General features: G+C 30.3%; 1 protein-coding gene across 4 annotated transcripts in view; it reads right to left on the minus strand.

Moving 5' to 3' along the window:
- Positions 1–12,801, minus strand: part of LOC122515631 (ankyrin repeat domain-containing protein SOWAHB) — a 252,563-nt gene that overhangs the window by 19,853 nt on the left and 219,909 nt on the right. For all 4 annotated transcript variants that reach the window (XR_006303322.1, XM_043633043.1, XM_043633042.1 and 1 more), the window contains 2 exons: positions 2,886–2,984; positions 2,064–2,069 (listed from right to left, as the gene is read on the minus strand). Coding sequence is in view for 3 of the 4 variants with exons in the window: in XM_043633043.1 (XP_043488978.1) it covers positions 2,064–2,069; positions 2,886–2,984 (105 nt within the window). In the remaining variant the exon portion in view is untranslated. The remainder of the gene's footprint in view (positions 1–2,063; positions 2,070–2,885; positions 2,985–12,801) is intronic.

Genomic DNA, 12,801 nt, shown 5'->3' on the forward strand with positions numbered 1-12,801 from the left:
TAATTTATTACAGATACACAATTGTTTCTTGTGTACAAAAAATAACCTAGTATTATTGCAACTTCTTTTTAATAAAGCTAACAACCTGTGTTATTTAATCTTACTATTATAATTTATTAGAGATAAACAATTTTTTCTTGGTATAAAACAATTTGTGTTTCTTCTACAAAATCCAATCTAGCATTGTTGCAACTTCTTTCCAATAAAGCTAACAACCTGTGCCATATAATCTTACTATTATAATTTATTACAGATACACAATTTTTTCTTGGTATAAAACAATTGTGTTTCTACCACAAAATCCAACCTAGCATTGTTGCAACTTCTTTCCAATAACTCACAACCTATGCCCTATAATCCTTCTATTATAATTTATTACAGATAAACAATTGTTTCTTGTGTACAAAAAATAACCTAGTATTATTGCAACTTCTTTTTAATAAAGCTAACAACCTGCGTTATTTAATCTTACTATTTTAATTTATTACAGATGTACAATTGTTTCTTGGTATGAAACAATTTGTGTTTCTTTTACAAAATACAATCTAGCATTGTTGCAACTTCTTTCCAATAAAGCTAACAACCTATTATTTAATTTTACTATTTTAATTTATTACAGATATACAATTGTTTCTTGGTATAAAACAATTGTGTTTCTACCACAAAATCCAACCTAGCATTGTTGCAACTTCTTTCCAATAACTTACAACCTATGCCCTATAATCCTACTATTATAATTTATTACAGATACACAATTGTTTCTTGTGTACAAAAAATAACCCAGTATTGTTGCAACTTCTTTCCAATAAAGCTAACAACCTATTATTTAATTTTACTATTTTAATTTATTACAGATATACAATTTTTTCTTAGTATAAAACAATTTGTGTTTCTTCTACAAAATCCAACCTAGCATTGTTGCAACTTCTTTCCAATAACTCACAACCTATGTCCTATAATCCTACTATTATAATTTATTACAGATACAAAAAATAACCCAGTATTGTTGCAATTCCTTTCCAATAAATCTGACAACCCGAGTTCATAATATTATCATTAGTTACAGATACAAAATTGTAGATCCATCAATAAGACATGTATGGTATCTTTTTAACTGGGGGTGTACCTACCTACCTACCTACCTACTTACTACCTATGGCGGCGGCAGCAGCCCTACGGTGTTTGTCGCGAGCCGCTAACGAGCATGGACCGTTCTTTCTTTCTCTTTCTCTTTCTCTTTTACACTCATGGTCACCGTAAGTACTTCTTTCTCTTTCTTGGCCCTCGCGCATCCTGGCTTACATAAGTCTTATAAAGAGCAAAGCGGTGGACCACACACATCTGATCCTATCTGCGGATCCTCTGTGCTCTTCGCTTGCTTTTACTTCTCTTTCCTTCCTTCCTTCCTTCCTTTCTTCCTTCCTTTCTTCCTTCTTTCTTTACAGTAACGTCGACAAACTCTCTTATTCTTTCTTTCTTATTTTTCTTTTCTTTTAGGGAGGCTGTGTGTTTCTTCTCTCTCTCTCTCTCTCTCTCTCTCTCTGTCTCTCTCTCTCTCCCCTTTATTTTTCTTTCCTTTTTTAAGACAAAGATGTACTCTTGCCTCACCCTAATGTCACGTGTGCTAGATGTCTTTCTTATAATTATAAATAAATTTCTAGAATTTATACGTAATATTAGATTTATTCGAGAGTTTGTTTGTTATTAATTTTCTTTTGTCAATTTTCAGTAACTTTATCTTACAAAATATGAATTCGTATATTTTTTTAATGTAATCTTTTTGTTATAATTTGTATTATGTTATTGTGTGAAATTAAAAATCATACAAGTTACTATTTTATCCGAAGATTCTTTGTTTGCAACGAGACAATTAAAGGAAGAATGTAAGAAGCATATTCATCAAAATTATCATATCGAATTTGTCTCTTGCATAATATTAATTTGCAGTTTAGCATAGAAACATGAGATATCGGGAAAATGTATATGTACTTACATGTATTTAATCATAAAATATTTGAAACTATTATTTTTAAAGTATAGTCAATTTTTTGAAAATAACTTACCCCATTCTGCAATACGACGATTAACCGAGAACAGAAAAAACAAAAATTTTATTAGTATAAAAAAAACATTCTTATTAAAATTGATAAAAAGATTATTAGGTGAGCCGTTCACAAGCATAATTGAATTAAATGTAGTTTTAACATTGTTTTTAATTTTAATGGCAAATGATTAACGTTTAAATTCTGATATTTAAAATAAATGAATATATCAATAATTCTTAATTAACAATTAAAACCATTAACATAACAAAAATGTTTATGACCAGTTGTAATAATATGATAATGTACCTATATCAATTTTATTTAAATATTTTTTTGTTTTGGAGTTAATCGATTTAGCAAATGAACAGCTCATCTACAATAGCAGATATACACAAATATACAGAATATCTTGTAAGTGATAATATTGGTTAGCAGAGGGTGATTCTGTATAAAAAAAACTAATTGTCAGATAAAAAATTTGGTTAATATTGAACCGATTTATGATATAATTAGACCAATTATCGAAACACATTGTTTCTGAATTAATTGGCGTAATCAATGTTCGACTGTATATTTATTATATAATATATGTAAAATATTAAAAATATAAAAATATTAGTTATAGCAATTAATTTGGTGTCATAATATTAAATTCATTTCATCATTTTTATTCGTCAAGAAACTCGTCAATTGTCTGAAAAGAGATCTATCAAAGTAATCGGAAAATAATTTGAACAGTTTCGAAGAATATGATTACTTTATAAATGAAATAAAAAAAAAATGTAATTTAAAAGTGCACCGAATGAATTACTATACTTAATAAATATAAAAGTAACTCACGGTTGTAACGTTAACGTCCTTGACGTATTCCCTGTAGGTGCCAGCAATCATTTTGACGATGTTCTCGTCGCCATGTTTCGCAGCCCAATGCAAAGCCGTCTGTAACAAAGATAATGAGGGAAAAGGATTAGAATCGTGGTTGGTCCGTGCTAGAGATAAATGTGACCTCACCGTAAAAGATGATTCAAAACGTGCGCGCGCGCGCGAATACATTTAAAGTTGAACGCGTATTCGAGGAATTTTTGGCGAAATTTCTAAAAGTCGAAAAGTCGTAAAAAAAAAAAAAAAAAAAATGTCCGCGTCGGTGGCCCGTACGGACTTGTAGACAAGACTCGAGCAGCTGTAGCGTATTTTCAGAAAGGGACACATAAGAGACACGCTGAAATATTTGCGAATTAACCACGTCGAGCATACGACGACCGGGATGAATGGCGACGTCGTACGCCACTCGGTGGAAGCCACTTTCAGAGGACTCGATTACAGTGTTAAATAAGACAGAGGAATGAGAGAAGCAAAAGAAATTGTTGCTTGGTATAGTGGGATGGGATTGAAAGAGGAATGGGGAAGCTGGGGTGAAAAAAAGAAAGAGAGAGGGAAAGGTATAAAAAAAAAGAAAAAGAAAAATATTGCAGTTTCTCGAACAAGCCTGAACTCGAATTTGGCCAAGCTCAAATTACTCTTAATTCGAGTAACTTCATTGAGATCGTTGAAAAGATGTAAATTCTTGGCTTTAATTTCGGACGAGGAGGATTAGGACATTTTTAAACGTTTTATTTTATGATCTTATTGAGTTTTTATTTTCTATGTTTATTTTTATTGGAAAGTTATCGGAGTGCGGCGAGTTGTTATTTTGGTAAATCTGGATAAATATTTTGAGATTAGGTGTGTTTTTATTATGTTGGTTAGAAATTAGTGTTTGTTTTTGGATTTTTGTACTTATGGCTGCTTGATTTTTGAGGTATTAACAAATTGTTTATGGTGTTCTTGTTAAGAATGACTTCATAGCTAAAATGAAATTGAATTGTATAAGCGTTTAAACGGATATCAAAAATACATATGTAAAGAGATTTGAAATTTCATTTATATTTATTATTAAAATGGAAATTAAAATCTGTGTGTTTGTAATTTTTCTAAAACTTTTATAATACTATTTTTGTTTAATTCGGACGAAATTTTATATTATTGATTTTTATTCAATAATATTTTTATCATTCTTTCGTTCCATACTTCAAGTCAATCTTTTACAGCTTTATAACCTAACTTTTTATAAGAAATATTTCCGCAAGTTAAAGTAACCTAAATTTTTCGTCCGATCATAAGAACAGTAACAAAAAATTTTATTTTAATTGAATAAAAATAAATTAGAAATTTTCGAAGGATTAAATAACAATTTATTTTATTTTGTTTATATTTTTAAAACGCAGATGCCACTGTTCATGCTGGTAGGTATTCTTTTGTTTTTATTGTTAATTTGTGCTAACTTCAGGCTATTGAATTTCAGATAGAAAAGAAGCTAATTTGAATAATTTTGTTATATGAATTTAAATTGGGTCGTAGAGATGCTCAAACGACCTGTAATATAATTTAAGCATCCGAATAAGGAACTGTAAATGAACGTATAAAATACCGTTAAACGCTCTAATATTATATTTTTAAAAATTGAGTAAAAATATAGAAAATTTCATAGATGTTAAAAAATACTAAGCTAATATTAAATATTAGTTTAATTGTTAACAAATCCAATACAACCGAAATTTAAACTAGTCAAATTATACTTCAGAAAAAAGCTAATACGTTTGTAATAAAAATTGAAAAAAAAAACATAAGCAGAGAAAATAAAATATCTATCTGTTGACCTAATTTCTAATGAACAGAAATATACGTTACTGGAAACTCGAATTGCTAAAGATAAGCTAACACGTCAGTAATAAAAAACCGAGCAAGAACCTGAAGAAATCTGTTAATTAAGATACAAATACATCAAAATTAATTAAAACTACTATTAATTACGAATATTAAGTTTTACTCAAATTTAATATCAAACTGAAAAAAAACCCACTAGTTAAGTAATATCTCAAAAGAAATATAAGCAAGTCACATTACTAATAAAAAACTAAAAAAAGAAAGAAAGAGAAAAAATATTAATTAATATAAATATTGTTTTAAACCGATAAAAAAATCTCGAAGAGAACTTGAACCAATAATGAAATACCAAGTCTTAACAATTTAATAAAACAGAAATACACAGCAGAAATCAAATAAAAAAACCGGAAAAGAAATAAGCGAGCTACGCATTACTAATAAAAAAAAAAGCCGAAAACACCTGAAAACCTGAAAAAGACGAGAGAAAATATGTTAATTAAGATAAATATTCTTCTTCACCCTTCTAATAGGAACAACAGTACTCCTATTATCCTCACGTGGAAAATGATAGGCGCGTGTGTGGGTGGGAAAGTAACGAAGAAACGTAATGCGTACGTAGCGTGGAAAGACGAGAGGTACTCTAGTCGAGGGGTTAAAGCCACGGAGACATGCGTTTTCATTTTCGCAAAGTCGGAACGCGCGGAACGACGGACGACGGAACGACGAACGCGACGGGACGACCAGGGAGAATGGGAGCAACGTCCAAGGCTAGATTAAAACGAGTGTCCTGCTCTATATCCTTTTTTTTTTCCTTTTCTTTCTCTCTTTTATTCTCTCTTACTGTTCCTCTTTCTCTCCAGATTCATGCGGGGGCGTCATAGGAAGGGTCCAGCTACGCGGCGTGTGCTTCGGCGCATGCTCGCGAATACTATACTACGTTCGGACCCTCTGCAACGATGGAGACAACCTGCAGGCAAGCTCATTAGCGCTGGAAAAACTCATCCTAACGAGGCTACGTACCCCTAATGACGAGAATCTCGCGCGCGCGCGCGCGCGACCACTCTCTTCTCTCTTTCTATCTCCTTTTTTCTCCTCTTTCTTTCTCTTTCTTTCCGTTCCTATATTTTTTTTTACGGTTTCGCCTTTTTTCCGTTCCTCCATTTCTTTCTTTTCTTTTCTTTTAGTTTTTGTTGTTGTTGTTGTTTGCGATTCTCCGCTTTTTTTTTTCCTTTACTTTTTATTTCTTTCACTCTTCCTTGTTTCTTATTTTTTGTTAAATTTATTTATGTTTGTAATATGTTGTTGTTATTTGGTGAAATCTGTTAATACGTGGTATGATCAATTAAATCATGAAATAATTCTGTACTGATCTGTTTGAATATCATACGAGGAAGAATTGTATACTTTAGCTAGGTAATACGTGAATTTACAAGTGACGGGTAGTTAAGGTAGGAGACTGAAATTTGATCCTGAGTGAAAGAAAAATATTCTTCGATTTCGTTTCAATATTTTCCTATATTGTACTGTTGTAAGTACAGAGATAGAAAATATGTAGTTTTTTGTTTCAAGGCTTCCAAGCAAATTTTATTTAATCTAGAGATAGAGTTTCTTTATCGATTAAAAGGATAAAATTAAGTTTCCTTCGAAAATTATAAAAACGAAAATAAAATACGAAGAATTTATAGAAACGAAAAACAACTGTATTAGTTTTAGGTTATAATATAATTATTTTTATACGCCTTTTCAAAAATGCCTAGTTACTTCTGGTAAAATCTAAGGTTTCCACGATTTAACAATATAACGCTGATTTTTTACTGTATACGAATATGTTTGCACATTAACAATAAGATAATGTATACAGGGTGATTCTTGGAAATGGAACAGGCTACTGTTTTTTATTAAATAAAAATAGAAAAAAAATGATAAAAAAAAATATCATATGAAAACATATCTCGTTAAGTATTGACATTTCGATGATCTTGAATTACTTTTACACGCAGAATTATAAAAAGGGACAATTGGTTAAAAAAGAAATATTTAGTTGCATTAAAAATTAAAATACAATTGTATCTGTCGAGTGCATCGGTGCATTCACATAAAAAATAAAATTACAAGAAGTCAGAACGTATTATACCTGTTCCGGTTGTAAGTATTACTTTGTAATGCACCTGTAATTATAACGGTGAACCAAATGCAGATGTTTTCTTTTATCATTTATATTTATTTTTATTTAATAAAGAACAGCAGTCTTAACCAGTTCCAAGAATCACTCAGTAAATTATCGTTACTGTATAAAATCTGTTATTTCATGAAATAACCAGCTATTACATGAAATAGCAATACCGATCCATTGAACAATTGAATATGTATAATAACAATATTTTTATATACTTTCTCATAAAAAAAAGCCTAGTTATTTAATGTAATATCTAGTTACTTCGTAAATTAACTGAGCTAGATATTTTAATAGTTACATATAATATTAGTATTTGTATGTAAACCTCTCCCCAACGTAGAATGGTCGTCTTTGCCTTGTGTTATAGGACTTTTGCCCTCTGTACACCGTTACGGTGTATCTTTACGGTAAATTAACGAGCGTCGCCCATCGAGAGAGGATATACGATGTTCTGGTGATATTAGAGCCACGTGGCGCCAATATCCTGGCTTCGACGAACGGGACAACCCCTTTGCTATAAAATTGATTGAACTATAGTTCATGAGAATCAATTGAAATATAATTCATGATGACTTTTAAATTCGGATATTTATATCTACATTTTGGATAAAAGTTCTCTTTTTTTTTTATATTATGATTTCAATTATTCTATTATATTTGGTCTATGTATACTTAATTGATTATGTTAAGTATGGTTTAATTAAGATTGAAATTATGGTATAAAAGTAATGGTAAATTAAAACGTTATCATTTAATTACAAAATTATAATTATATTTTGATATAATATTTGTGTCAATTTCTTTCTTGGTTTGACAAATATTTTAATTGCATTAGACTAATTGAAATTAATAGATTAATACATTTTACTTTCATTTAATGCAAAGAAGTAATTCTGACCAACTTTCTTACATACTACAGTTAAATATTTCGATCAATAATATAGGTTAGTAAATTAATATACATTTTTAATGAATTTAAAGTAATTTATTTCTATATATATGTATACAATTTAAATGAATACTACGATTAAATATTTCGATCAATAACATATAGGTTAGTAAATAAATACATTTTAAATTAATTTAAATTAATTTATTTATATGAATATACATATATAATTAAATATTTCGATCAAAGATATAGGTTAGGAAATGAATACACTTTAATGAAAAGGAATAAAATTCTTTACGTAAATATCCTTATAGATGATAATTGAATATTTCATTTGAATATTGAAAAATAAAAATAATTTTGGTCAAATTTTTCAATGAAAAATTCTTATACAGGATGATCGAATATTTCAATCGAACGAATACGATGCCATGTTGAAAATGAAAGACAGATCATGTTGAAAGGAGAAAGATAGAAAGAAAAAGGAAAGAAAAAAAAATCAAACAACGCATAGTACAATCTCAAGGTAACAACTCGAATGCATCAAAGCCTCACCCGCGAGTCTTAACGAGTACACAACCGTGTTGTCGTTGGGAGTACACTAATTACGGCCGATTAAGAAAGACGGTGGTCTCAGCATCCCAACAACCCATTCCCTCTCTCTCTCTCTTTCTCTCTCTTTTCATCTCTCATTCTCTCTGATGTGAGTAGTATGATGTTGGAACATACAACACCGGAAACGCAGACTAAGAAATAGGAAAAAACTCACGAACCACGAGAACAGGCCGTTGAGGATAATCAGACTAATGCAAACTTACTCGAAAGATGCGAAGATCTCATGGAGAGTTACATGAAATTCATTTCTTTTTTTTTTATGGTGGTCTTGTCATTGTCCAGTATTTTCAACGTTCATATTAAAAATATTTATATAAATAAATGTGAATATATTTATGCTGATAATTACGAAACTGGATTAATTTTAAATATAGGTCAAACTAATTTATATAAATTAATGATTTATTTTGTAATATAAATGATATTAATATTTCATTTCATAAAATATATTATTTTTGATATTTAGATTCTGTCCACCGTTATAATTAAAGGTACTAAAAATACAGGGTGATACTTGGAACCGGAACAGACATAATACGTTTTAAACTTAAGCTATTGAAATGTGAATCCTTTCCGAGATTTATTTTATTTGATATTTTAAATCGTTATTCCAAAGGGCTGGGACTTAACATCCTATGGGATTGAACACACCATTATTTGAAAAGGTATATTAATTTATTCATAATATCATTTCATCAAAATTGAAAAATCACATTCTTAATATTACCTTTCTTTATTAAAAGCATGCTCTAAAATGCAAACAATATAGAATATCAAATATCTCATCAAGTATTAACATATCAATGATATTAGGTTATGATACGCAATGATGATTAGGTTATGAAAGTACGTCTATGATACGTAAGATAAAATAAAAAGATTACGTTATATAAAAAAACAGAGTATAATTGCACTCGACAATAAGTATCCATATAATAACTAAGAAAAAAAAAATTAGAACTTGATTATATCATATGATTATATTTATTTGTATTTAATAAAGAACAGTAGTCTCTCTGTTCCAGTTCCAAGAATAATTATCTTGTATATTATACATACATAATATGTATACAGAAATATGTATATATATCATATGATAGATCATATGATAGAATGTACTGTATTATATGATTATATTTATTTGTATTTAATAAAGAACAGTAGTCTCTCTGTTCCAATTCCAAGAATAATTATCTTGTATATTATACATACATAATATGTGTATAGAAATATGTATATATATCATATGATAGATCATATGATATAATGTATTATATTATATGATTATATTTATTTGTGTTTAATAAAGAACAGTAGCCTCTCTCTTTCTCTCCTGTCCCAGTTCCAAGAATAATCATCCTTTATATTATACATACATAATATGTATATAGAAATATGTATATATATCATATGATAGATCATATGATAGAATGTACTGTATTATATGATTATATTTATTTGTGTTTAATAAAGAACAGTAGCCTCTCTCTCCTGTCCCAGTTCCAAGAATAATCATCCTTTATATTATACATACATAATATGTATATAGAAATGTATATATATCATATGATAGATCATATGATAGAATGTACTGTATTATATGATTATATTTATTTGTGTTTAATAAAGAACAGTAGTCTCTCTGTCCCAGTTCCAAGAATAATTATCTTTTATATTATACATACATAATATGTATATAGAAATATGTATATATATCATATGATAGATCATATGATAGAATGTACTGTATTATATGATTATATTTATTTGTATTTAATAAAGAACAGTAGTCTCTCTGTTCCAATTCCAAGAATAATTATCTTGTATATTATACATACATAATATGTATATAGAAATGTATATATATCATATGATAGATCATATGATAGAATGTACTGTATTATATGATTATATTTATTTGTGTTTAATAAAGAACAGTAGCCTGTCTCTCTGTCCCAGTTCCAAGAATAATCATCCTTTATATTATACATACATAATATGTATATAGAAATGTATATAGTTAGGTATATAGGTAGGGGTCGTACCGTTGGAGTAGCCGTCTACTTGCAGGTTGCTAACGAAGTTTTATGAAGCGCGATAGCGCCATACCTACGGCATGCCGCGGACTTTGGCGCTCCTTAATTTGTGAATCCTGTGCGTAGTGTCGGCACGGTGGTGCCGCAAAAGAATGGTATGTCGGCCGACAACGTGATATATCTTCGCTCCTGCGTTCTGGACCCCGAAGATCCTCTTCGGTGGACTTTCGTGCGAAGGATATCTTTTCTTGGTTGGTTGGTTGGTTGGTTGGTTGCTGCTACTACTACGGTAGCATTCTCCTAATTCTTATTATTTCCTTTTTTTATTTTTTATCTACATCCTTTATTCTCAGAATAAAAGAAAAAGTAAAAGATACAGATGGTACGTGAGAAAATCTATGAAAAATCTTTCAAACCACCCCCTCGCAAACATTCGAATTCCATTCTACGACTGAGTTACGCAAGGAATTTACTTGGATTGTTGTCTCGCAACAAGAAAAATATTCTTTTTGCTAAAAATATATTATATCGTATGATCAGGATTCGTACAGATTTTTCTTTCCCTTCCAACGGAGACAAAACTTTTACAAAAAATTCTTAATAAAATTCGAACAAGTTCAAAAATGTACGATCCATGTCGGTAATAAAGAAAACATATATAAGAGTATATTATTGTTGGTTTTAGTTAAAAGTAAACCAACGTTTATTTCCATAGTTTCGCAACTAACTACCGATCGAACGTACAATCCCGGTGAGTCTTATTTTCGTGGGATTCCGCACCTCTTGGTAAGACAACGTGTGTAAGGTGTACGCACACGGAACTACGTAGTTGCGGCTATATAGTTGTCTCTTCTTGGGTACTGATTAAGCCGCTCGGAGGAGCAACGGCCAGCAACAACAGCAACAGCAATGGCTGGCTACAGCAACTTGCAACAGCAACTTGCAACAGCAGCAGCAGCAGCAGCCAACGGCAGCAGCCAGCAGCTACCGCGGGCTCTGATGTATGCGAGCGATACAGATATCTCCGGGAAGGAATTTGCGTTGAATTAGCGTATAATCGGCGGGCCGATCTGCTCATACGGAATCCCGCCGCCCCGCTTACACGTGTCCCAAGAGCTGTATTCTCTGCGCGAACACAATATTTAGTGGCCGTCGTCTACCGTCCTCCTTGGCAAACCTTCTCTCTCTTTCTCTTCCCCCCCTCTCTCTCTCTCTCACTCTCTTTCTCATTCTCTTGTTCTTTCTTTCTCAGCAAGAAGACCTTCTTCTCTTTCCTTGAATCCCGTGGGACCTTCTTGCCGGTTGGTATGCAAGATGCAACCCCATGAACGTGCTGCTGCTGTGCTCTTCGTCGCCAAAATTTTTCCTAACCTATCGTAATTTCTTTTTAACATCTGACACGAGTTAACGATCATTTTTCAGCTTTAGTATTTCGGGTTTATTATAGCTGATTTAATAGAGATTGTTTTTGTTTCTTTTTTTTCTGAGAGAAATTTATTTTATTGAGGTTAGGTTTAATCTTGGTGTTCGTTAGAGACGCGTTCACTTGGGTTGTATCGTATGTTTGTTTCGTTTTCTTTATTTATTTTTTATATTTATGTTAAATGGATGAAACGAGACGAGTTTGGAAAAATATGAAAGAATGTTCTTTTTGTTGTTGTTGTTGTTGTATTTTTATCAAATGCAGATAATTGGACGAATCTAAATATTGCTGTGCTTTTGTATTGCATATAATTTTGACAATCATGGATAAAATTAATAACTTTAATAAATCTAAGTTAAACTAATAAATTTAATAAATCTAAGTTAAACTTAGACAAACACTTTTTTTTCGATTGTAATACTTAAATAAACCCCCCTAAATGAGTTTAATTTATATATTATATACATTATATAACTGGTTAATAACGTTCTTATAATTTTTTCTCGTAATAATTTGTTTTTTATGGGTAAAATAAATAAACCTAAATGAATTTAATGTATACACATTTACATGGATAGGATGCAATTTAAATTTAAATGCAACTCATTGAACTTTCTTATTTGTCTTAAATATTTTGTTCATCAATTGCAGCTCCTTCTTTTCAAACCTGATTTAATAATCTTTAATGAGCTTACATATTCCTGTTTATCTTTTAGATGCTATAAGCGTGTTAACGTGTTTTGCATTACCAAGCATACAGTACCGCGTATATACATGATCTAGTTTGAAATTGAATTAATTAGTATAATTAGACAAGGTTGTGGAACCATGTTTTCAAACGTATCATACAAAAGAAAACTTTTCAACTAGTTAATGCTTTCGTATATTTTTCAAAGTATAGAATTATATTC

The sequence above is a fragment of the Polistes fuscatus genome, unplaced genomic scaffold (assembly GCF_010416935.1).
Source record: "Polistes fuscatus isolate 324 unplaced genomic scaffold, CU_Pfus_HIC Scaffold18, whole genome shotgun sequence".
Lineage (NCBI taxonomy): Eukaryota > Metazoa > Arthropoda > Insecta > Hymenoptera > Vespidae > Polistes > Polistes fuscatus.